Below are 27048 nucleotides of genomic sequence, written 5' to 3'. Positions count from 1 at the left end.
GATTACAAAGAAAGACAATTATATTTAAAGACAGTTATTAATATGTATGTTTTAAAATTTGTGATATAGTAATACTTGTTTCATTGTAAATAACATGATCTACTGGCAGGACCAGGAACTACTATATTTTTGAAATAGTCATGAGCGTAATGATGTTTCAAGATATCTGCAGCAACAGAAATGAGATATACAAACCGCTGCGGTTCCTATTGGAGACAAAGTCACAGGTATTGCTAATACTACTGCGGTGTGCTGCCTGCCCTCGTAATGGAAGGAAAGGTGAAATTTCAATTGGAGGTTAGTGAAGATAAAGTTGTCATTTTTTTCCCATCCAAGGACACGGACTCCTGGTCAAGCAGCTCTCTGCTATGGGGAGTCTATACTGTCGTTCAAGTTGGAGATTTGCCCTTCTCTGAACAAATTTCATGCATTCCACTGCCATCCTGGTTGATGCTGGGAAACTGGCACTCAGGCACTGGGCTGAGTCAGCCCCACTCTCCATGTGGACTCTCTGGGGAAGGCTGGCCAGGGCTCGGGGAATGCCAAGGGGCAGAAACCCCATTTTGGCAGCTCCTGGGGGATGTCTGCCCTGGCTTTTCTCCCCTGAGATCCCAGGCCCTGTCTGAGTGACCTTACAAGTCTCTGCTGGCCCAGCCAAGATTACCTAGGCACTAGGCTCATGGGGTAGCTCATGGCCAACACAAAGTTCTGGGACATCTAGTTGAAGATGTCACCTCAAGATGCCATTTGCAGCTGTGGAGAGGCCACCACTCTGCCTGGGCCCTTCTCCTGAGCCTTGGCGGCTGGGACTCATCTTTTCTCAGGCTTACAGGGTGCACCCTACCCTTACCTGGCTGCCAGATGCTAAATGTCCTGCAATGTGTGCAGCAGTCCTGTGCAATGAAGAATTATCCTACCCAAAATGACAATTGTGCCCATGGTGGGAAACACTGAGTAGGCACTCCATAAATGTCTACTTAGTGCCCCAGAGGTCCTTGTTGACCTGGAGTGCCAGCGTCTGAGGCATGGCCAGTCAATAGGCATTTCTCTTGACTCTTCCTATCCCCCTCTGGCCTGAAATCTCAGTGACCTTTACAGCTACGGTTGGGATTGAGTAGCACATACATAGGATGTTGAAAAGTGTCCCTCCACTGGGGCCACCATGGCTATTGGCTCCAAATTAGAGCTTTGTCAGGCCTAGGTTTTTGCTGGGTCAAGAGGAGTTGGACTTGACAGCTGCCACTAGGGAGAGAAAAGCTGGCAGGTACTTGCTTTCAGTTTCCTCCAAGTGCCTGGTGGCCTGGACCCTGGTGGCTCTGCCCTGGGAAGGAAGGCCTGTCCTAGGCCATTTCTGACTTGCAACTTGAGCTAGGAAGTGAGCACTCCCACCCAGGTCAGGAGAAGGTGCCAACTCCTACGGTGCTCTCGTGGGTAAAGTATCTCCAGGTAGGAGCTGCCACGAGTCATCCTGCTTCTCACCTCCTCTGCTCTCCATGAACCAGTCTAGTCTCCTAAAAATACCTGGTCCCCATTTCCCAGGCCAAACTGCTCCAGGAAATGCCTGCAGCTGTGATTGGCAGAGGACTGGCTGCTTCTGTTAGTTTGACCTGTATTCTGATGAAAGGGATTAGGCACTTATTGCAAAAATAATATTCTGACTTTCAAATTCTCTCTCTTAAGAATAATGAATATTTTCTAGGGCTACTCATTATAGTGCTTCATATAAAGCACTTTATATATTAGGTTGAACCATTCAAAATTGCTTGTTTTCAACTGTTTGGGGGCAATTTCATAGGGTTCAACCCAATAGATTTTCTCATTTACTCCTTACTACAATCCCAGATAGCTATTTTCAGCTCTATTTTACAGAGCAGAGTACTAAATCTTGGAGAGGTGAAATGACTTTTGACTAAGGTTACATGGACAGGAAACAGCAGGGTTGAAACTTGAACACAACCCCTATGTTCTTGATTCTCAAGGCAGGATTTTTCATCCCAGAAGACCCTAAAAGCAATAACGTGAGGAGAGACAAGGCTGTGAGACCATTCTCCCGGCCCATCCGCGGGGATCCCTGGGCTGGTTGTACTCATAACCTTTTCTTAGTCAGTGGAGATTAGTGGGAGCCTAGGTGCCTGGAGTATTTAAGGCACTAAAGCGATAATGTGACAAATTTTAATTCTAGGGCTTTGGGGGCAAGTGGTACAACAAAGACAATATCCAGAGCATGTTAATCCATCCATCCGCCCATCCACGCATCCATCCATCTACTCACCCAACCATCAGTGAGAACTCTACTGGATAGCTCCCACGTATTGCCAGGCTCTGCACTAGGTGCTGAGCTACAACATTCAGGGAAGAGTCTCATCAGCAGGGCTTCCACCCTTTGGCCAGCTGGGGGAGGGGGCTGGAGCAGTAGAAGCTAGGGTGGGGCTGCCGTGTGCATGTGGGATTTTATATGAAGCTGTTCTGTCTTTCTACTCCTTTTCCTCTGGCCCAGGCTCTACCTGTTGGGAGGCTCCAGCTTATGCCACCAGGCAGAAAGCAGCTGGGTTTTGCCTGGTGCTTCAGGAGTCAGATCTCACCAGCATTTCTAGGCCGCAGGGCTGGAGGAGGCAGCAGTAGGAATGAAAGAGGAATGCTGGCGCTCCACCCCTACGCAAGGCAGTGAGAAACCGGGAGGTAGGGCCCGTGAAGAAGAGCTCCCTCCCAGGCTGCCACCAGAAGCAATTCTTTTCTCCTGCACCTGAGCCCACTCGGAGCCCTTGGCCCAGCCCACCGCCATGGGCTTGGTTTTTGTGGCTGGCCAGCACGGGAAGGGTAGGCTGGGGTGGGGCTGGTTTGGAAATCAGTCAGGCAGTGGGCATGGAGCCACCGCCTTTGCCCAGGGACAGCATGGTGCCCTGCAGGGGACAATCACATTTCTCGGATTCCTGCCAACTCGGGGGGTGAGCCCTCAAGCCTGCTGTGGAGTCCAAATGCTTCCCAAACCTAGCCTGGCTCAGGCCAGGCCAAAGCTGGCTTCCCCATCCCCAGTGCTCTGCAGCTACCTGCCTCTTCTTGCACTGCCAGCACCCACCCAGGTGCCAACCCCCAACCTCAAACCCCGATGCAAATCCCCTTGCAGTATGCAATCGTGCCCATGCTCACCACTCCAGGCTCTAGGCTGTGCCGCCACTGCTGCCAGGGACCACAGCAGCTCTGAGGCCACCGGGTTAAGATCTCACAGTTGAGGAAGCCACGGTGTGAGTTCCTCCCAGCACACCCTCCCTGACCCCAGTGCCAGGGCTTTCCTCAGAGCCCCATTGCCACACCACTCTGCTTTTGAAAAAAGGAAATGAGGCATTGGGTCTTGGGTACAATGAGAAGTACAATGAGAAGCTGTGAACAGAGGCACCTCTGGAGGCAAAAAAAGGGGAACCTGTGACAGGCCCCCAGATAATCACCTCCTGAGCACTCACGGCCCTTTCCTTATCTCTGTGGCCAGCAGAGCTAGAGCCCACAGAGAGGAAGGGCTTTTGTACTTGGGTCGCCTGTTCTGCCCTGCACCAGGCCAGCATGCAGTGAGTTTATGGGGGTCCACGCACCAAGACCCCGAGAGACCCCAGGTGTTGTCCTGAGTGGTGAAGTTGAGGTTTTTGACCTCAACTTCTGCCCTTCTAGTCCATTCCTGCCCACCACAGAGACACACAGCTAAGGTGACATTTGGGACCTCTGCCTGCTAGACCTCCACTGTCCAATACAGTAGCCACCATTGCCGCGTGGCTCTTGAGCACTTTAAATTGGCTAGTCTGAAGTGAAATGTGCTGTAAGTGTAAAATGCACACCAGACTTTAAAGAGTCAATATGAAACAAAGAATGTAAAATGTCTCATTAGTAATTTTTAATATTGATTTCATGTTGAAATAATATTTTTGATGTATTGGATTAAATAAATATTATTAAAGTTAATTTCATCTCTTGTGTGGTCACCCTACCTATGGATCACAAATAACGGTTTAAAACAATCACCTTCTCCAGAATGGACAATGATCTTGGGGCCAGAAATGCTCATTGGCTTCACTTTTTTTTTTTACTTTCTAGAAAGTAGCTTTTAATTTTATTGAATATTTTATTGTCTATAAAGAAGAAACGGTCCCTGTATCCTTTTTCTTCACATAACTCTTTTTTATTTATACCAGAGGGAGGCATGGGTGAGGCAGTGTTATGGACTAAATGTTTGTGTCCCCCTAAAATTCACAGCTTGAAATCCTAACCCCCCATGTGACAGTATTACGAGCTGGGTCTTTGGGAGGTGATCAGGTCATGAGGGTGGAGCCCTCATGAATGGGATTAGTGCCCTGATAAAAGAGACCCCAGCTTGCTCTCTCGCCCCTTCTTCCATGTGAGTACACAGCGAGAAGACGGGTATCTATGAACCTGGAAGTTCTCACCAGACACTGAATCTGCTGGTGCCTTGATCTTGGACTTCCTAACCTCCAGAAATGTAAGAAATAAATGTTTGTTGTTTAAGCCAAAAAAAAAGTAATTTCATCTCTTTATTTTTACTTTTTTAATATGGCTACTGGAAATGGGGGATACTGGTGTAGAAATTGGCAAGTTAGTGAATGAAATAAAACAGTCCAAAACAAGCTCATATATATATATGGCATTTGGTGTATAACAAAGGCAGCACTGCAAATCTACAGGGGGAAATGTGGCTACTGCTAGAAAATTCAAAATTCCATAGGTGGCTCGCAGGTATGGTTCAATTCTATTTCTATTGGACGGTGCTGTGCTGGACTTTTTATGTTACTTAAATGTCCATCAGCAGGGGATGGGGTTCACCTACTGCAGGGCATCCACACAATGGGATGCCATGCAGCCATTAAGAAGAATGAAGGAGCTCTCCATGAGTAGAGATGGGAAAACATCAGAGTTATCGTTAAGTTTAAGAAAAAAAGGGCAAGGAGTGGGCCAGCATGCACAGTATGATCTCATTTGTGCATACAGAAAGCATACATACGTTTCCCTGTGCCCAGAACAATCTGCAAGGAGACACGAGTAACTGTCATCATCAACGACCTCTGGGCAGGGAGAGGAGGAGGGCTTTGAGAGGGAAGGGTAAGGACTCTGGCCTGTACTTTTTACTTCAAACTCTTCAGTACTATTTGAAGTTTTTTTTTTTTTTGAGGAAGATTAGCCCTGAGCTAATATCTGCTGCCAATCCTCCTCTTTTTGCCGAGGAAGACTGGCCCTGAGCTAACATCCATGCCCATCTTCTTCCACTTTATATGTGGGACACCTGCCACTGCATGGTTTGCCAAGTGGTGCCATATCCGCACCCGGGATCCGAACTGGCGAACCCCGGGCCACCGAGAAGCAGAACGTGTGCACTTAACTGCTGCGCCACTGGGTGGGCCCCCTATTTGAAGTTTTAACAACAAATGTGATATTTTTACAATAATAAAACTACTATATATATTTATATTTTCCATATTGGAATATAATATACTGTAAGTTTATATAATAGTATAAAAGTATTAATATTTTTCAATAAAACATCACAGTTTCTATTATCCTTTTCGTAGCTTTATTTCTACTTGCAAATACCCCTCTCACCTGCCACTTTGTCATCCCTCCTTTTCTACCCTTTTCTTTCCTCACCTTCTCTTTCCTCTCACCTTCAAAACCCATGAGGATCTGTGAATGGGGAGCCATCCCACTTCTGTTGGCTCCTTGTTGAACCTGAGGCTTTGGCATCTCCTGCTTCCTCCGTCTTCCCATGGAAGAGGAAGGCGCCATGCTGGTTAATGCTCAACTCCAGACACCATTATCTAAGATGGCCACGTCAGCCCAACCCACTGTGGAGAGAAAAACCTTCCAGTGGAAATACACTGTACCATTTCTCCCTAGCAATTTTGCCACATTCATGTTAAGACTGCTTAAAAAGAAAAATGACAACTTAGGAAAACGTGTGTGTGATTTTTTTTTTTCCTTTCCTAGTTCAGGGATGGGTGGAGGCAGGGTAAAAGCAGTGGGCTTTGGAGGGGAGGCTAGGTCCAAGTTTGGGAAACCAATTTAATTTGACATGTGCAGTTAAAAATCACTAAGAGGGTCAAGTGTTTTGAAAAGAGAACTATAGAGGTTGGAGAAAGGGAAAAAGCTCTCCAGCTTCTGGGAAACAGGTACAACAAAAGATGTACTTGCTGTAGGGCAGATGGGGACCTCAGTTCTTAAAGTATAATTGAGAGAGGAAGAAAGACAAGAGGCCTCAGCCAATCGTCAAGCAGATAATAACTTCTGAAGGTGGTCTGCAAGGGCTGAGAAATGAAAGCCCTGCTGATGGGTGTAGGGACAAGTGGTGTGGGAAAATACCAAATTTTCTTTTAACAATCATTCTCAATGCAAATAGAATAAATTGCTTCATTAAAGAAGGGCCTTGAATGTCTATTGGAACTTTTTTGTTCTTCATGGAGAGACCTACCCCGCCTCCCCCCCCCCCCCAAAAAAAAAGTGAAGGACCTGGCAGTGTAGTAAGGCAGCACAAACACTGGACTGGGGGTCAGGACATGGCTCTAGTCCTGAATTTGCAAAATATGATCATGAATAATTGGTGTGAAATTCCTTTGAAAACTACAAAGTGTAGTTAACTATCGTTATGAAACTCAGCCTTGTCTTTGGCCCTTCCCGTCTCCCCCTCCCCTTTCAGGCCCTCTTCTCTTCTAGCCTCTTGGAACAAAAAATACTGAGCCAAAGGTTTGAAAGGACTCCAACTTGAAGCACATACGCTGGTCCCTGAGTAGGTAATCTAGACTGAAGAGTTTTCTCAGCATCCTAAGTTAATGGAAACTATGTTGTTTTAAAAGTAACATCCCACCCAAAATTTGGAAGCAAAGGATTTACGTTTAAGGGGAAATCTGCATTCATCGTAGAGCCCGAATGTCAGACATTTGGCTTTATTATCTACACAGAAGCAACATTTTAAATACTAAATGTTTATTTAAGATCAAGTCTAGCAAACTGATTTTCAGACTTAAGGATGGAATTGCAGTGCTCTACAGAAGAGAGAAGAGAAATGCAACCTCCACACAGTGTCCCTCAGCAGCCTTGGGACTGTCTTCGTGGTTCCAGTGGCCCAAGTCCTGGGGATTCAGTTAGCTAAGATACCTCCTTGCCTCTTCCTTGTTCCCAAACATCAGTCCATCAACACGTTTGGTTGTTTCCACCTCCAAAATAGATCCAAAATCCGATCATTTCTCACTGGCACTGCCACCACTCTAGTCCAAGCTGCCACTGCTGCCAGAAGCCTCCTAAGTGGCCTCCAGCCCCCTCTCCTGCCCTCAGGTTCTTCACGGCAGCCAGACTCAGCTTTTAAAGAGAGCAACTCTATCCAGTCTCTCTTCTGCGTGGTCCTTGGGTGGGTGATCCTTTGGCTGATGTCTGCCGACCCCCTGGGCTGGAAGCTCCATATTAGCAGGCACCTTGTCTATTTTGTTCACCCCTGTACCCCTGTATGCCTGTCATGTAGTGGACACTTATTTGTTGAATGAAGGAATGAATTTTAACAACTAACATTTGTACAAGCTTTTTTTTTTTTTTTTTTTTGAGGAAGATTAGCCCTGAGCTAATAGCCCTGAGCTAATTGCTGCCAATCCTCCTCTTTTTGCTGAGGAAGCCTGGCCCTGAGCTAACATCCGTGCCCATCTTCCTCTACTTTCTATGTGGGACGCCTGCCACAGCATGGCTTGCCAAGCGGTGCCATGTCCGCACCTGGAATCTGAACCGACAAACCCTGGGCCGCCAAAGCGGAACGTGCGCACTTAACCGCCGCGCCGCTGGGCCGGCCCCTGTACAAACTTTAAAAGTAAACATCTCATTTGATGCTCAGAATAACCCCATGTCATAGGTATTGTTGTTCCCATTTTACAGATGAGGAAATTGAGGCTCAGAGCATTGCCCAAGTTGATGGAGTTAATGCAGAGCATATTGAAACCCAGGTCTGTGGGGTCAAAACCTCTGTCTTTCTGGTCACACCCCCTTGGAGAGCTACAGGAATGTGGAGGGGCTTGAAGTCCAGTGGCACTTTGATGCTTCTTGGCTATATAAAGAGTCTCTTTGCTCAGGCCTTTGCGGCCTAGGGGCAGGCCCTGTGGGGATTCCCTGCCAACCAGCAACGGCAGAGAGAATTCTAAATCAGCCTTTCCTGGATAACTTAGAGAGCTACTGAAGCTACAGTGACCTTATTTTCTGAATCTCAAATCAGGATTCTTGGTCTGACAAAGAACCAAATACTTGAAACTGGGACTTTTCTGGAAAATCCAGGACACAGAGTTGCTGTACTTGTAACACAAGGCAGCTACATAATGGGCACTTCTCAGCTAATTCTGACCCAGCCACCTCGGTCCATCACATCTCAAGAAGATTCCTTTAAAAAACCTGTTTTCTGGCCCTCATGTTTCTATACTCCAAATTCTTTCCACCCACTCTTTTTGTTTGTTGAATTACTTCCCGACCCTCTTTTATCTTTTCTGTTAACCACTTTCTTCCTGATCTGCCTCAAAGAGCTTCTAGGTCCTGCTTGCTGATGGTTGCCATGAACAGTTGAAAGAAATAATAAGCAAAAGTGCTTGGAGACCATGGCAACGGGGACATTGGCAACAGGGCCAAGCACTGAGGACAGCCCTTCCTACCCCTCCTAGTTTCTGTTTTAGACCAAGTTCTGCCGATAAGGCTTGACGGTCCCATTGTGTCACCTAATCAGGGCAATGCTGCTTGCAGGAAGCACTGTAGCAAAATTTTGGTTCCAGAAACAGTTTTGCAATGCTATTGCTTCACCGTACCCACGTCGTAATGGTGGGCTCATGGAAAAACTGTTCCTAAATCAGGATTGGATCTAACATTGGCCCCAGACAATTATCACACTTGGTTTGAGTATATCCAGAACCCCTAGATGGGCAGGCAGGCTCCAGCATTATGGTGACAGTAGCAAAAATTCAGTGGTCATGCTCCTGGGCCTAGAAGCCAAGAATCATAATGTTACCCAAGCAATTCATTCCAAGGATTTATACTGGAGTCTGGGAGAGAAGGGGGTTCTCAGTGAATCAATCAGAGTGTGAAGGCTCTTCCTGCGGAGGTTATCGGTCTCTCTGACGGACTGGGTGCCCCTGGACAAAAGGGTGGGCTCCGGAGGGGCTGTGGACCTGTCTGAGCCTGAGTTTGCTCATCTGCAAAGAGGAGCAGCAGGGATCTCTGCTCTACTTTTCTTTTCCTCTTTCTTTTAGATGATGAACTATTTCAGGCATACCGAAAAGTACTAGGAACAAACACATTTCCCCATATTTGCCCCAGAACCTTTTTCTTAAAGAAACAAAATATTACACATTCAGTTGAAACGCCTTACGTACCTCCCCAGTCACATTCTCCTTTCACAGAGGGAGCCGTTCTCCGGAATTGAGTGTCTATGATTCACATGCATGGTTTTAAAAGTACTACGCATATGCTCGTAAACAATATACAATATACAGTATTGTTTTGCATTTTCTTAAACTTTGTACAAATTGCATTGAACTGTATGTATCCTTCTGCAATTTGCTTTCTTCGCCTAATGTTAGGTTTTGAGAAATATTTGTGTTGATACAGGTAGCTCTGGTTTAGACATTTTCATGCTATGTAGTATTCCATTGTTTGAATCTACAACGATTTTATTTATCTAGTCTCCTGTTGTTTCTCAACGTTTTTGCTCTTATAAACAATGCTGTCATGAGCATTCATGGTATATGTGCCATTGTTCACCTGTATGAGAGTTTCTATAGGATATATACTTTGGAGGGCAATAATTGAGGTAAAGGGTGGAAGTGTATATTTTTAAGCCTTTTTTGAGGGCAATATTCTGGTATTTATACAAAGCAACTATTCATACACTATTTGATCCAGCAACTGCATTTTCATAAAGCTATACTAGGGGGATAGTCATAAATGGACACATAGATATATGTATAAGAATACTCATTGCCTCACTGTTAGTAATAGAGTGAAACTGGAAACATTCTCGACATCCCTCAACGGAGAGTGAGGCAGATGAATAACCTGTGGGACACCTACCCTAGAGAATACCTTGGACTTTGGAAGAAAGCAGTGTTAAGCAGGCCCTTTCTCACCTACTGCCTTGACTCCTGGACTGAAGAAATAACCTTGTTCAGAGCACAGGGCCAGATACCCAGGAGGTGACTTGTAACTGCTTGTGTATAAGATGGAGATAAACCCTCACTACTGCCACATGTGGACCTGGCCAGAGTCCCACATTTTCAGGGAAGGTGCCTTTCTTGGCAATCAATTCCAATAAAAATAGAGACATGGCCCAGGGAATAAATTAGAACTCAGGTTGCGGAACTATCAGAGGGAGACAGAATTCATAAGTATTTGAAAGGAAGGTTAGCAAATTGATGAGATAGCTTGCCTTGTCTCAAAGCTAAGTGACCAGCAGAAAGAAAAGGCTTTTTCCTTTGGTAATGAACATCATAAGAGGAAGTGTTGGTGGTGCCTGGTGGTGTCTAACCTGAGAAGCTCAACTGTATGTCTAGAGATGCAAGCACACTCTCATTTACTGGGAGCTTAATGGACAAGGCCAGAAGGTTTAACTTTAAAAATGACTTAAATAATCACAATAGATAATACCTCCTGAACACCTTTATGTACTAGGTACTGCAGTGGGCATTTTGCATTCTTTGTCTAGACTAGTTTTCCCAACAACAGTACAAGGTAGATATTATAAGGTCCATTTTATTGGTAAGGACATGGCGAGGTTAAGGAACCTGCCCAAAGCTGCACAGTTAATGAGTCAGGATTTGAACTCAGGTTTGTCTAGTAACAAAGCCTGAATTCTTCTCCACATAACATGCTGCACCTCTACATCTGGAGGCAGAAGTCTATCAGAAACCCAGGTAATAAACTTGCTAAATTTGGCCTTCAGCCTCTTGTATTAGAGCAGACTCCTACAATGCTCTGTGTACCTGTCTCATCCATAGTTCCCTTCCGAACCAAGTGGACAGAAGTGGTTGCTTGATTCTGGATTACTATTTACTCATCCAATAAATATTTTGTTGAGTGGCTACTCTCTGCCTGGCCCTGTTCTTTTGGTCACAACTGAATGAACTAGGGGGCCTGTGCTTGAGTCAAGGGTAGCCATCTTCCGGCGGGGTCTGAGGGTGCCCACTGGCCTATGAGTGTTTTGCAATGAGGACCCAGACTGACAGGGATGTTCCAGACTGTAGAGTGATCAACTAACCCAGTGAGAGTCCTTTCCTGGGGAATGTAATGTGATACACACATACAGAGGAGCGCATGCAGTGGGGTGGCCCAGAAGCCAGGAGATGCCTAGGGAGACAGCACTAAGCAGAAGCCACGGGGAGCGGGCAAAGCAAGGCCGTGGGGAGCAGCAGGAGAGGCTGTGATAGAGAAAAGTTGAGTGGTAGAAGTGGCAGATACTTTGCTTGTCATGTCCAGTGCCCCCGAGGTATCAGTTGTGAAGAGTAGTGGCTGCCGGAGACGGCTTCCTTTCCTTCCCTTACACATGAATCCTTACACTCACGCCCTGCCACCCAAAATAAATGAAGCACACTCTTGTTCTTGCAACCTGAAAGAGGTCAACTAACCTGCAGTCTCTGGGAACCCAGACCACACAAGGGCTGCGCTTCATAAGGCTCAGGCTTGCGCTTCTGAATCTGGGTCTTGAGTACTATATTCAGTCCTCTTGCTGTGTGTGTGTGTGAATGTGAGGACAATGGGTGAAAATATGTTCTGCTGGAAGCCCCGCTCTTCAGCAGAATGTCATCCAGGATTCCCAGTCCTGGCTGCTGATATACATAAAGAGGGCCTGAAGAGGTTCTGCGTGAAGCTGAATGAGGGTGGCAAGATCGAAAGAATCTTTTTTGGCACTCAAGGGCTTGAACCATGTGGGTTTGTGGATCATAGGTAATCCCTGGGTGCCACTAGATACCTAAGGTCTTGGGGAAACAATGGTTCTGGGTTACATCCACCATCAGGCTGTTACGAGAGCCTCAACCATACCCATGGGGAACAATTGGGCAATCCCTGCCTTCCCTGACCACACTCCCACCCCCCCCCCCCACCTCAGGTGTTCATCCTGTTCCCCCAGCACAAATGAAAAAGTTTTATTACCTGACATGATGGGGAGAGAGGGGATGGAGGAATAGGCACTCTCACACGTGAGTGGGAGAGTGAACTGGAACTAGTGGGAGGGTCAACTGAAACAACTTCTTTGGAGGGCTATTTGGCATTAACTGTCAAAAATTTAAATGCACATTCCTTTGTACCCAACAATGCCACTTCTAGAAACTTACAGTAAAGTGCATATGAAGATACATGAACAAAGATATATATTGTAGTACTATGTGTAATGGCAAAATACTGCCAGTGACCCCCTCAATAGAAGATAGGTTAGGTAAGTTGTGGTTCGGCCACACAATAGAATACTGTGCAGCCACTAAGAAGAACCATGTAGCTAAAATATGTACTGATATGGAAAGTTCTCTTTTTCTCTGCCACCTCCCTCCCTCTCCACATACACACACACTTGCATATGCATAGACCATTTCAAGAAGGACATACGAGAAACTGGTATCCGTGGTTGTCTCTCGAGAGGGGAGCTGTTAAGGCGGGGGTGGGGCATTAGCAGTAGGCAGGAGAATTACTTTTTTCACTAAATACTCCTCTATACTGTTGAATTGCTTTTGCCACATGCATATATTACTTTAAGTACATAAAAGCAAAAAGAAAAAGCAAAATTAATTGCCTAAGTCTTCATCGGTAGGGGATTAATTAAATAAATAGTGATATATTCTTACTAAGAAATGCTATACGGCCATTAAAAAGAAGAGAGATTCTGCCATAGAAAGATGTCCATAGATATATTAAGTTTAAAAAAATCAAGGCTCTGTACAAAATGTATAATAGACTCCCATGTATGTAAAAAGATATGTATACACAGACACACACATAAGTAGGCATATTCATAGGAAAAGATCTGGAATGAGTCACAGAATACTGATAACAGGTGTGGTCTTTGAAAGAGATTGAAATTGGCTAGCGGAGGGGAGAGTTAAAGGTGGACTTTCATTTTTTACTCTAAATACTTGTTGATTTACTTCTAATTTTTTTTGCATAATGAACCTATATTTTATTTTGTAATAAAACATATAAATGATAAATAAATTATGAGGAGAACAAGAAGCCTGAGCTCAGAGGAATCTGCATTCTAAAGCTTGGTTTCCTCACACACTCCCCCATTCAAGAGCCCCTGGTGACTTCTTGCAGCAGGAAGGTCCAGGGCCTCAGCTTGGCCCCAGAGGCCTCCACAGTCCAGGCTCACCTAGATGCTTCTCCCACTGTCCCTTCACACTTTCCTCTGTGCAGCCCAATTGGCTTCTTCACCAGCCCCAGGCAGGTGTCCATCTTTCTTCCTTTATTTGATTTGCTTCCCTCATGCTCTACACCTAGATATGACACCCCTTCCCACCTTTTATTGAACTTCCGTTCATGCTTCATGATCCATCTCAAGCACGCCTTCTGGAATCCTTCTGTGCATTAGTGAGTACTAAGGAACTCATTTGGGGCTTAGGAAACTGCCTTATGACATTCTTTATTTGATCATCTTGTATTTTTATTTAACTTTCATGGAATCATTTAACTAAAATATGGATATCACTTTCTTGTATCAGGCTTCTTGCTTAAGGTAACATAAGCAGAAAGTGCCCAAGAGGAAGGTAGGTCTGCCTGACTAACCAAGAACACCTGATTTTGTCCCCCTAGCCAGAATGTAAGTCCCTGGAGGACAGAGAGCACATCTTCAATGTTTCTGTGCACACTAAAGGGACAAAAGGAAAGCCATCAGTGTTCTGATGAGAAGCTTACCAAAGAGGACAGGACACTCAGTCCACCAAAGGGTACGTAGTCTAGACCTGACAAGTGCTTAGGTCAACGCTGCATGCTGGAGGAACACAAAAGCCATAGTACCCGTCCTCAAGGAGCTTACCATCTTCAAGTGAGGTCAAATACACCAAACAATTAGAACACAATCAAGTGTGAAATAAACGTGATTTGAGGTGGTACACAGATGAACTTTTTTCTTTAAATAGCATATAAAACCTGCAGCTTTGGGCAAGTAAACACTTTTAAAAGGGAGTAGAATTTTTAAAAATTAGAAAATAGTACAGATAGCAACAAAATTTGTGACAGTGGTACGTGGATAACGGAAATTTGGGAAACATTGCCATTGGCTCGTTAGGATAAGAAATAGGCTGGGGACATCAAGTGGGAGTCTGCCTGAGCAAAGGTCTGAAACACAGCAAGGAGTTGGGAGACCAACCTGGCTGGGACTGAGGACAATGAGATTTGAAAGCTCCTTTCCAAATCTATAGCCAGGCTAGATTCCAGAGGCTTCTGTGAGCCAGTCTTGGAAGTGTGGGCTAGATCAGGAGTCATTTCAGTTGTGTGTGTGTGAGGAACACAATGAAAGCGGTGCTTTGAAAGATTAGTCTGGTGGTGGTGTGCAGTATGGTCTGACGTGGGCCTAACAAGTAGCCCAGGACTACACTTGCTGGGTGCCATACGGAAGATGCCACCAAGATGTTAACGCCACATGAGAGTCAGGCCTTGAAGCTAAAGGTAAGGTTCTTTCATGGAGACCCATATGGAAGTTGTGGTTTGTTATGTATTATTTAAGGTGTTAGGAAAATTATCTAAAATCTCAACAAAGCAAAGAAGATTACTGAGTGCCCTTTCAAGAACATATGACAGCACCATCCATGTGGCTGCTTGACTTTTCACTACTGATTACAGCCCACTCCAAAAAGTTAAAAGTTAACTTGTAGAAGATTGTTAAGTTGCAAATGATTTTTGTCTGGTAGAAATGAAAATTATTTCTGGCCCATAGGAAAGATAGTCCCAAAGGTTACAGTTTTATTATCCTGTAGAACTACCCAGTTTTTTATCCAAGTTTTTGATCTTATTCCAGCATTCTTTTGAGGTCTATCATATCTTTTGGTCTCTCATATCTTTTTTTTTTTTACTATTTTTTAATTGTGGAAAAATATATAAAACATAAAATTTGCTATATTAATAATTTTAAGTGTACAATTCATTGGCATTAATTATATTCACATTGTGAATTAATTATATTCACAATGTTGTACAACCATAACCAGTATCCATTTCCAAAATTTGTCATCACCCCAAACAGGAACATTAAGCAGTAACTTCCCACTCCCCTCTCCTCTTAGACCCTGGTAACTTCCAGTCTATTTTCTGTCTCTGTGAATTTGCCTATTCTAGATATTTCATATAAGTGGGATCATACATATTTGTTCTTTTGTGTCTGGCTTCTTTCACTTAACATCATGTCTTCAAGGCTCATCCATATTGTAGATGGATTAGAACTTTATTCTCTTTCATGGCTGAATAATATTCCATTGCACAGATACACCATATTTTGTTTGTTCATTCATCCATCAATGGACATTTGGGTTGTTTCAACCTGTTGGCTGTTGTGAATAATGCTGCTGTGAACGTTCATGTACAGGCATCTGTTCAAGTCTCCATTTGCAATCCTTTGGGTATATATCTAGAAGTGGAATTGCTAGGTCCTATGGTAATTCTATGTTTAACCTTTTGAGGAAACTACCAAACTCTCATATCTTTTTTAAAACCAGCTTTTCCACAATGGTGATTCCCTCATTAATGAGTTAAATCTTTGACACGTGATCACAATATATTTCAAAGAGAGGCAGGTTTTTAACTCTTTGAAAATTATACTTTAATAAGGGTGATTTATTTACCTTGCTAACCTTCAAGCATAAAGTTGACTCCTGCACCCCAGTTTGGCCCCCATTACCTATTGCAAGCGCACTACAAGGAAGTCAAGGAAATGAGTAGAAATGAGGGCTCCCTTGCTTAATCCATGAGGGCAGCTTGGTATTTCAGTAGTTATAAAGAGAGAGGAAATTTTAATTACGGTCCTGTGATAATGAGGGCAAATGAAGGCACATGAGAGCCAGGCCTGGACATTGAGCCTGTGCATCTTTATTTTAGGCGGGAACACATGGAGACTTTTCTCCTCTGGAACATAGAGCAGCTGTTGGTTCTCTATGGTGTGATAGCTTCTGCTAGGAAAATTCCAGAGAAAAGCTTTGCTTTAGGTGAACTCTGGGACCAGACAGACCACAATGGAACCCCTTGGGAGAGATGCTAGAATTCTTTTTGTACAACCTCAAAATCTGCTTTCATTGACATTTAGCAGGAAAGGAGGCTCTGAGAAATCTGTAAGGCAGGGAATGAAGAGAAGAACGAGACTCAGCCTGGAGTTTGAGGAGAAGGGTGAACACAAAGGTGGTAAGAGGGCACAGCCTAAGGGTGGTGGGGAGGTGTGCCCTGCTGGAGACCTAGCTCCTCAAAGGAGATTTTCATTTTTATTTATTTATTTTTTTTTGAGGAAGATTAGCCCTGAGCTAACATCTGCTGCCAATCCACCTTTTTGCTGAGGAAGACTGGCCCTGAGCTAACATCCATGCCCATCTTCCTCTACTTTGTACGTGGGACGCCTACCACAGATTGGCTTGCCAAGCGGTGCCATGTCCGCACCGGGGATCCGAACCGGCAAACCCCAGGCCGCCGAAGTGGAACGTGCACACTTAACTGCTGTGCCACCGGGCCGGCCCCAAAAAGGAGATTTTTAGTTGCCTCCAAGTGGCCTTTTATTTAGACTATACAACGGACCCCCCCCCCACACACACAAACATCTCTCCTAGAGTATTAGTCGCATAAAATCAGAGGTATTCTTGGTTTCATACATTTTTAATGTTTCAAACCAAGAAAATTTTGCCTTTTTGAGTAAGTCTAAAATTAGAAAAAAAAACCCCCACATTTTCCCCTCACAGCTCAAAGGGAACTAACTGGATTTTGATCGCAATTTTCTCACTTTTGAGACGAGATATGGAGGAACAGATGAGTGTAATGGAAGAATTTCACAGGTGGTTAAGAATGTATAGGAAAAAGAAAACCAGAATAAAAGAGGATGTCACTGTTATAAATATGATCAGAATATATTTACTTCTGAAAGCATACTAGGTAGGTTAAGAAAATAAAAGTTAAAACCTACTTTCTTCTGACATCCTTATTTTGCTCCCTCATAGGGCTGTGACAAGATGAAATATATGTAATATCACATGTAATATATGTGATAGGCACTTTGCAAACTGTAAAGGACTTTTCGTAGCTTTGAGAGGGGCTGAGTGGTGTAGGGGAGAGGGCCCGGGCTGTGAAGGCTGATTGTGCCAGGGGCCAGCCTGGCTTGGGGGATCTGACAGGCAATGAGGTCTAAAGCAAATCCCCGGATGTCAGTTTTTGCATGTGTAGAGAGAAAACAATAATTCATGCTTTGGAGGGTTGTTGGAAGAGTCCCATGAAAAGGCCTCCAAGAGAAGCAAGAACAAAGTGCTGTGGAAGCATGGTCTTTGATACACATTGTAGCACTTACCACATTGTCTAGAACAGTCTCTCTACATAGCTGTCACCCCAATTATACCAGAAGTTCCCTGCGACTTGTTTACCTCTATATCCTCCTTGCCTCTAAGCACAGTGCCTAGAATATCACTCTCAGCCATTCATTCTTTCAACAAACATTTACTAGGCTCTTCCAGCCACTGACTCTTGACAGCCACACTCTGCTGTCCAAACCACTGTTCTCTTCTCCCTAATGAGGCCCCTCTGGTGAACACAGTGATGCCCCCCCAGGTTCTCCCAGGCCTGAGTGCCGCTGGCTGACAATCCTCTGTGGAGATTGCCCAGCTGCTCCTTAGATGAGTGCTGCCTCGTCCAAGGCCATGCTCCCTCCCTACATGGGGGTAGTCTGCAGCTAATGACTGGTCGATGTGGGGTGGTATCAATGCCTGGCCCCCTCACCATGACTCAGAACAACTCTGAAGGACCAACCCAGTTCAAGAGCTCCTCAACAGGTCCACTGAGGCTGTTATCAGGACAGTGTTACAGCCCAACCTCTCTGTTGAACCAATCCTACCTCCTTCCTCCAGATCCCAGGCGTTGATCCCAAAGGCACCCCAATAAACTTGCTACATGCAACCTGCAACAGCCCCCCAGTGGCAGTCCTCAGGCTGGCTTTGTGGGCTGTGCAGGCCCTGGCTCGGCATCTGGGAAGCCTCAATTCCAAGTGATCCTGGGAGTTGCGACAGTCCCCAGGGCCCAGTCACTGTGCGCAAGCCTCACTCACAGTTCCATTTTTATTCCTCTCTCTCTCTCTCTCTAAATTTTTCCTTTAAAATGCATTTGGAACCAACATGGTGGAAGATATCTGCCTATAAGCAAATAATTACAGTCAGGGGAGACACTGTCACAGAGAAATAAATGAACCTAGTGCCTGGATGAAGGAAAGTTCCCTAGAAGAGGTACCATTGAAACTGAGTCTTGAAGGATGAGTTAGGGTTTGATGGGTGGACAAGGGATGTGGGAGAAACATTCCAGAGAGAGAGTACAGCATACTCAAAGGCTGGCAGCCATGAAAGAGCGTAGGGTGCGGAAGGGAGGGGAGCAAAGAGCAATGAAGTCTAGGACACTAGTAGGGGCAGACCATGCAGGGCCTTACAGGCCGCGCTGAGAAACTTGGTACTGAATGAATGCCATGTTCCACTGTTGCCCAAGCTTCAGCCATTTAGGTACCACTTCGATGAGTTTTGCCGTATCTGGGTTCCATTTACTATTTACTTCATCTTTTTTCTCAAAATGAAATTTTCTTTTGCTTAAACTTATATTAAAATAAATTTTATATGGCAACCAAAAACCAAAACAAAAAAAGTATCACTTGCCATAAATAGAAAGTAACTGTAAAAATAAACACAATGGAAACAGAACAGAGTGATTAAATTCTATGTAGATATCTTTGCCTGTCCATGTCTTTGAGCCTGAGGCCTGCTCTAGCTCTGTTCCAAAAGGAGATTAGCGAGCATTACAGAGGTTGAAGAATAGCACCACACTGAGACTTTCTCCTTGATATAATCGGAAAGCTGGAAAGAGAAGGAAGAGGGAATCATTTTCTCACCATGTAATTCAACATTCTTTAAAGCTGTACTATGTACCATTAAGATCACCTTGGAGTTCCCCTCCCCGCCACTCCGCTGACTGTGAAAGTAGTTGGTAAACAATAAAGTGCCCTACAAATGTGGTTCTTATTACCACTCTATTGCTCTGTCCATTGGCTCTGGGGCAGTCCCTTCAATGTAGCTGCCCCTTTGCTCACTCAGTGAAGGTTTCCAAGCCAGTGCCTGTGGTGACCCTCATTCCCCACATTGTGGGAGAGAAAGCAGCAAGGGTGGGGCCGGGGAGAGGGGCAGGACGCTGGGTACCCAAACCGGGAGGGCCCTTACAGAGTACGCTACCTTCCCACTTTGCAGCTGCGGAAACTGGGCTCAGAGGAGGGACATGATTTGTCCAAGGCCATAAAGAGTATTAGCGTCAGCACTTGAGGGGACAGACATAGACAAAAGAACAGTATAGCCTATTGTTTGAGGCTGCTGGTCCCAGGGGCTGCTATCTGCAAGGCAGAAGAGAACAGAATGTGGAAGCAGAGGTGGGGAGAAGTCAGTCCACGAAGCCTGAGAACACAGGCGCACCATCAAAAACCCCGCCTACTGGGCTGGGCTCCACAGCTAGGGGCAAAGGTTGAGGTGGGCATGGGGTCTGGGCGGTGGGCAGCATGGAAAGATCCTGCAAGGGGTTCAAGTGTTTGCAAAAGACACCCAAGGAAATGAAGGAGACCAGCACATCAGAACTGCCCCCAAGGGGAGTGCCAACTCAGCCAGGGGCATCCTGGGACTGTGCAAAGCAACCAGGCCTTGGAGTTTGACAGGCCTGGGCTCAATCCTGGTTCTGTCACTTTCTAGCTGTGGATGACTTTGGGTAAGTCAGTGAAGTGCTCTGAGCCCCAGTCTCCTCACTGAAGTAGGATGTGGGTAATAACCATACCTACCTGCTGGGATTGTTGTGAGGGTCACACGAGGCAATATATGCAAAGCTTCGAGTACAGGGCCTGGCACATTACTTATCAGTAATTCCTCTCCCGCTTCCACAGACACAACCAGACCCCTGACAATACATTTTCTTTTCTCCTGGCTCCATCCCCCAGCCTAGACTCTCCTAGCCCAGCCCACACTTCCCGGCCCGTCCTCTGTCCTATTCTTGTGTTCACCTGCTGTCCCACTTATCCAGCTACGGTGTTCAAAAGGAGTCTTTCAAGTATTTGTGGATAAGAAAGCTGAGGGGGCACACTCCAGGGGTTGGGCCAGGGACCTCCTTTACCTAGAAACAGAGAGGAGGGCAGGTGCTCTGGGGCAGATGGATGACCAAAGCGGCCGGCGCCCTCCGGCTAAAGAGAGAGGGGACTCTGGCCTCCAGAGAACAAAGAAAAGGCTCTGGTCTCCTGTGGACTTAGAAGGCAGTGCCTGAAGCAAGTCCCTCCATTAAAAGCTACAAGGCGGAAGGTTAAATATAGCCCTTTCCAGTTGTCTAGGACATAGATTTATGAAATGTCAGAGCTGTGTTAGAGTGAGAAATGATCTTATCTCTGCTCTGTTTTTAGAGAGTAGAAAGGAGGCAATAGAGAAGAGAAATAAATCTGGACTTTCACCAGTGGGGGTGGGCGGCCTTTGGAGGAACTTGAGCAGCTGGGTCTGTTTTATAAAGTTGTGCTCTGGCTGCAGAATGGTAAATGGACTGGAGAGGGCCAAGAGTGGAAGCAGGGAGCCCGGTAGGAGGGAGAGAGATGGAGGTGCCAGACCAGCGGGTAGCTGTGGAGGTGGGAGGGGGAGCCGACTGCAGGGTAGGGCTGGGTCTCCAACCCAGGTCAAGGCGGTGCCTCCCTCCTTCTCTCCTGCTCTCCTCAGAAGAGGAAGACCAGCTCCCACCTGCCCTTGTCTTCTCAAGGGAAGACACCCAGATCCCTCACTCTTTTTCAGGGCAGCCCATGGAGAGTCTGTTAGAAAGTTCTTCCTTGTTCACAGGCCCCAGCTCTGCTGCCTGAGCCCCTCTCAGGCCCCTTCATCCTCTCACAGCCCCTCAAATACCTGAAGACCAAAGACCACTTTCCTCTGATTCTCCTCCATGCCAAATAGCACATGGTCCTCACAATATTTAGTTCTCAGGCCCATCACTCTGCTTTCAAACTCCTGTAGTTCATAAAACCCTTTTGAACATACTCCTGACACAAAGGACCAACTAGAACCCCAGACACACAACATGGACTCACAGTCTGTCTTGCCAGCTCCCTCTGCAGCCCAAACTGTAGCTTCCAGTACATATCCAAGGGCAGGCAACTGCAGTGCCACCTCCCCCATCCCGGCTCATCCTCTTCACACAAGCCAGAAAGGGGTCTGGTGTTGCTCAGGACCCTGAACTTGATTCCACCCTACTCCCAGGAGGTCTGGCTTGAACTGTGATTAGAAAGCACTTGGTTCCTTGGTAGCAACCTGTGCGGACAGATGACCACTGAGAGACACCCCTTTTCTGCCCCTCCCTGCCCCCACGCTTTGGTATTGCAAAAAACCCCACAAACAAACAAACAGCATTTTAGCAGAAGTCCAGGAGGTGGGTAAAGCCCAGAGATCAACTGTGACAGGATTTTCCACCCTCTGAGGGACAAGGCTTCAGAACGCATGTTAAGTCGATTTATAGAAAATAAGAGACACAGTATTTCTTACACACATACAATTCCTCAGTCACTTTTATTATTCCTTTAGAATCCCAGATTATCAGGGTTGGGATGTGATCACATCCACCCTCTCCGCCTCCAGAGCCACCCAATTTTGAATTCCTTTCATAGCACCCCTGCCCAGTGGCCATCCTGCCTCTCCTTGCATACCTCTAGTACTAAGGGAAGCTGCTTTCCCCCAAGATAGCCCAGGCTGCCTCAGGATAGCTCTGAGCGTAGGAAGCCCCTACTCCTCAAGGAGCCACAATTCCTTCCCTTCTTCCCTCTGCTGTGCTTGCGAGCACCCCACCCCAGCCCCCAATGACTCACCTCCCCGGCTCCAGAAGAGGGTGACAGAGTCGGCTCGTTCCATCCTAGCCGTGTGGATGGCCAAGACTCCACATCCAGCAAATCCTCATGCAAGGGAGAAGCGTGTGGTGGGCCCACACTGGGGGCAGGGAGCCGAGGAGCTCCACACTGTTCAGAACCCCGTCCCCAGGCTCCTCAGTGGGCGCCCAGGGCCTCTTCCCGAACCGTGTTCCCCAGCACTCTGGCTGGGTCAGTTTGGCCCCATCGGTCATATGCTCCGTCGCCTGTGAAGCTGTTCCTGGGCTGCCCAGCTCAGAGGAACCGACACAGGATTTGAAAAGTGAGTTTCCTCTCTCTCTTCCCACTTCCCTCTGCCTCTACTGCCTGCCCACAGCCACGCTGGTCCAGTCAGTCTCGTCACAGTGGACCAGTGAGGGGAGCTGTCTGTGAGTTGCTCTGTCTTTCTCTAGGTAAGAGTCTCAGCCAAAGGCCCAACTCAGAGCCCCACAGAGGACTGACCTCCTGCTCAGCTGCTGTCCTGCAGTGAGGGGAAATGAGCAGGAACTGGCTGTCTGAGTCAGCGCCCCTGGTCTATTGTCACTGCGCGGGCCCCTTCCTTCCCAGATGAGAGACGTGCAGAGAGATAGGCCTTGTTTTTTGCAAGTCTCTCTTGCACAGCATACACTTTCTCTCTTGGCCTAGAACAAGTCTGTGCACTATGGCTGAATGTAATTCAATTCAGTTTTCCCAACTCCTAGTGAGTGCCTACTCTGGCAGAGTACCACACCTACAGCACATGGAGGTGATCTCTCAGCATCCTCACCACGACAGAGGAGCTAATGATGACGACTTCCAGTAAGAGGGGAGGAAACTGAGGCTCACAGGGGGAAAGGGGTTTCCCAAGCTGCAACATCCAGCGAGTAGTGAGATTCGGAGTCCAGCCTTGCTCTCCACGGCATCAGGTGGAGAACCCTGCCAACCTTCCTCACTGCTTCTCCCACCTCCACCCCGCCAGCATATTGCAGATTCCAGCAAAGCCTAATTCCTAGGGCACAAAGCGTGAGAGAATTGCTGGCTGTAAAACCTTTAAAACATATCTTGTTCAAATTTGTTTCTGTGTGTTTAGAAGGACAAGGGCCCAAGAAACAAGTCACATGTTCCAGAAGCTTGTCACAAAGGGATTCCATGACCATACTGGCAAAATGAACACAGGCGGACGGATCGTGCCTTGTCCCAATAACTGTCTTCTAATTGGAAGAGAGGCATCATGGGTTCTTGCTCACAGACTGAAAAGAGACCTAGCCAGAGCTTGGTTCTCTTTCCTGTTTTTGCCAGAGGTGCAGAGAGATGGGGAAGCAGCTTGAGGGAAGGAGTTGGGGGCCTCCCCTGGAGGAACCACCCTGTTGCCTCGAGGGCGCTGAGAACCTCCTATACTGACAAGACTCTCGTCTCCTTGAGGGCAGGGGCAGGGCTGTGGGTCTCTGGAGGCCCCACCTTCAGAACACATTTGTATGGCATGGTACAAAAAGCCATCTAAAAAGACTGAGGTGACATTTCCAGACAAGGAGAATACGTTGTGTCCCTGAGTTTGGGAGGGGGTAGTTTCTAGGAGCAAGGACCAGTTGACGTCATCAACTGCATTCAGCAATTCAAGTAGGCTGAGGCCCAAGCAGTGAACGTTCGCTGTGGCAACACGAAAGGGGTCATCTTGGCAAGGCCGGCTTCCCAGAGGCCAGACCACAGCAGGTTAAGGAGGGAAATGGCAGGGGAGCGGAGATACCTCTCAGGAAGTCTGGCTGTGGTCAGAGAGGAAAGAGAGAGCCATAGCTGGAGGCAGAGGCAGAGCTACGGCTGGGGGTTAGATGTTTGTCAGGATGGAGAGATGCTGTGTGTTTTTAGGTGGAGGAGCTTCCACAAAAACTTCCGTTCCCCCTCCCCTCTGCACTCCCTGCAGGCTGGACTTCATCTCAGACCAATTAAACCAGAATATCTCAGGGGTGGAGCCCAGGCATTGACAATGTCTTAAATCTCTCCAGGGTGAGAACCATCGCACTAATTCTTGGTAGAGACTGAAGTCCAGTCTTAGCCCAGCTAGTGGGTGGAGGGCAAAAGGCAGCCTGACTGTCTTAGCTACCTCACGTTGGCAGATCACCATACTGGCTAAGAAGACAGACTTGGGAACCCCACTGCCTGAGCTCGAATCTCAGTCTCAACTGTGTGCCCTTGGGCAAGTTACTTAACATCTCTGAGCCTCAGTTTCTAATCTATAGACTAGCTATATAATTTATACTTTCTAATCTATAGATTGGTGGTCAGTGGTTAAGATTCGGTGCTTTCCCCACCTCAGGCCTGTTTCATTTCCCAATCAGGGAACCACACCACCCATCTGTCGGTTGTCATACCGTGGTGGCTGCGTGTTGCTGTGATGCTGAGAGCTATGCCACTGGTATTTCAAATACCGGCAGGGTCACCCATGGTAGACAGGTTTCAGCGGAGTTTCCAGACTAAGACAGACTAGGAAGAAGGACCTGGCCACCCATGTCTGAATATCTTGGCCATGAAAACCCTGTGAACAGCAGCGGAGCATTGTCTGATATGGCTCTAGAAGGTGAAAGGATGGTGCAAAAAGACCAGGCAGGGTTCTGCTCTGCTGTACACAGGGTTGCTAGGAGTCAGAATTGACTCGATGGCACTAACAACAAAATCTATATAAGATCGTCGTGTGGACTGAATGAGTTAGTATCTGCAAAGTGCCCAGAATGCTGCCTGACTCCATAGAAGCAATACCAGGCTGGCCTGTGCCATCTAGTATCCCTCTTGGACTTCCACCTAAGGCTTAAGAGGGCCTCCCTTCAAAAACGTTGTTGGTCCTACCCTTGGCTTGGTCTCCCATAAGCTGACATTTCTGGCCTGTCTCGCACAGGCCTGAGTCCGTCATTCCCCTTAGCAGCCACTTCTTACCTGGGCCCCTCTGGGCTGGAGCAGACTGCTGGTGCTGTGATAGGGGCTGCCATCATGCGTGACCAGAGCCACACTGTTTGGGATAGGAAGACTCCACAAAACAGAGTCTCAGCCACTATTTGTCTTCTGTTGCTCCAACTCAGATTTTTGACTTATTTTAGCTGGAGTCTGGGCAAACTATTGTCTCTAGTTTGGGAAATTGTTGGTGTGTGTCAGTTTCCATAACACAGACTTCATGTTCGGGGGGTTGGAGGCCTGATGATGGTGGAGGTGGGGACTATCTTCATCCTCAGAATCAGCAGTATGATCTTGGGCTCTGTGAATTAGGACTCTGGCTTGGGTGGCCACCAAAAGAGATCTCAATCTTTCCAATTTTGTTCTTTACCCTGAGCAGACAGTTCCTGTCCCCCAAGCCAGGCCCTGAAGCACCCAGAGAGCTGTCACCAGGAGCTGGTGACAGAACCAAAGTTTGGGACAGATGTCCAGGAAGACAGTCATAGTGCAGGGGTGGGGATAGTCAAGAGTCTGGAAAGGGAAAGAGTGGAAGCATCAGTGTTCAGCAAGAAAAGCCAGGGCAAAAGCGTGAGAAGCTAAGCCACGGAAGCCAGAAATCCCAGATGCCAGGCCCCTGAAGCCAGGTCCCTGAAGCAGTAGCAATGTCCCACCCTGCTGGGTGGGTCAGAATATTTCAAAGGAGAGTGTGCTAGAGATGGTATGTGCCTTTTATCTCCTGTGTGGCACGGGAGGGGGGTAGATCTTCTCCAAGGCAAGCCTAAAACGCCTAAAAAGCATCCCCCACTGACCTCCAGATCTACAAATTCCACAAAAGGAATTCATAGGGGTGGCTCTGTGCCACCCTCCCCAATGCCAGAAACCAGACTCAGAGAATACACTCCACCCTGATGGCAGGGAGCCGCTGAGAGCCTCATCTTGCTCCCAGGACCCCACACCCCTCCATCTGTGCTCTCGGAGAATTTGACAGGAGATTGACTTTTTAAAAAGAAAAGCTGCTGTTGAGAGGGATGAAGCTTTCATCAAAGACCATTTATCCCAGAGGGATGCAGATGGCACTTAGGAGGCCACGTTAGCCCACACTGTTTGGAAGTACTGCCCAGGGGTAATGCAGAGCTGACCTGTCAGTGTGCAGCACCCCCTACCAGGACCATCTTTCCTGTCATCTCAAGCATCATTTTTGCCTCTTCTCAACGTCAGAACCTTGTCTGGTTTCTCCCAGCTTGATAATGGCTACATGGACATGGCCATGTGGCATAGGGTGTCTCCACCATGGAGCTGGGGAAATCCCAGAGGGCATAAGGACAACTCTTGGGGAGTGGTGATGGCAGTGGGGAGGTGGGTCAGCTGGACTGTGGCCCACATTAATCTCGGTAGCTGAGTGACCTTGAACACATCACCTTACTTCTGTGGGTCTATAAAATGAAGGGCTTATGGGAGATGAGTGGTTTCCAAGTATGTATCTCACCTTTATTAAAATACCTGGGTCCCACCATGATAGGCAAAAAGTCTGCTTTTCTCATGGAAGACTTTTCATTGTTGACAAGCAAACATAATATATACACACTGTGCTCCTCCAAGACTCCCTCCACGCCCCTCTTAGCACCCGTTGAGAAGCCCTGCATCAGGTGATCCCTAGAGACCCCTCCTACTCTGACAGTTTTAAGCAGTAATAACTGCAGAACATCTGTGCTCCTTGCTGCTTCACACACAGTACCGCATTTCATCCTCACAACCAGCCTGTGAGGTAGGCACTATTAATCCCACTAGACCAAGAAGGAAACGGAGGCTCCAAGAGCTTAGGTCACTTGCCTAAAGGCACACAGCTAGTGAGTGGCCAAGTCTGGCTGAGACCCTGAGTAGCTGTGGAAGTCTTCGCCATGTCCTTTATCAATTGTTCTAATCTTCTCTCCATGAAGTTTAAGCTTTTTAGAGGAGGATAAAAACCCACATTTTCCCTATTATTCCCCAACCACAGCTAAAACTAGAAAGCTTCACTTGCTTAATCAAATTTCAATGGC

The 27048-nt window shown here is 46.8% G+C and overlaps 1 protein-coding gene across 9 annotated transcripts in view; it reads right to left on the bottom strand.

The window, feature by feature from the left end:
- NHSL2 (NHS like 2) overlaps positions 1-27048 on the bottom strand; it is a 233413-nt gene that overhangs the window by 49993 nt on the left and 156372 nt on the right. Inside the window, exon 1 of one of the 9 annotated variants that reach the window (XM_070503001.1) lies at positions 22076-22634. The exons of 6 other annotated variants lie outside the window; for them this stretch is intronic. In XM_070503001.1, coding sequence (XP_070359102.1) covers positions 22076-22118 — 43 coding nt within the window. In that variant the 5' untranslated portion in view covers positions 22119-22634. Of the gene's footprint in view, positions 1-3147; positions 3418-22075; positions 22635-27048 lie in introns of those variants that run through there. 2 more of the 9 variants (XM_070503002.1, XM_070503005.1) reach the window with 2 other exon arrangements.

Source organism: Equus asinus, chromosome X (genome assembly GCF_041296235.1).
Source record: "Equus asinus isolate D_3611 breed Donkey chromosome X, EquAss-T2T_v2, whole genome shotgun sequence".
Taxonomy (NCBI): Eukaryota; Metazoa; Chordata; class Mammalia; order Perissodactyla; family Equidae; genus Equus; species Equus asinus.
This window is presented reverse-complemented; position numbering and strand designations above follow the sequence as displayed.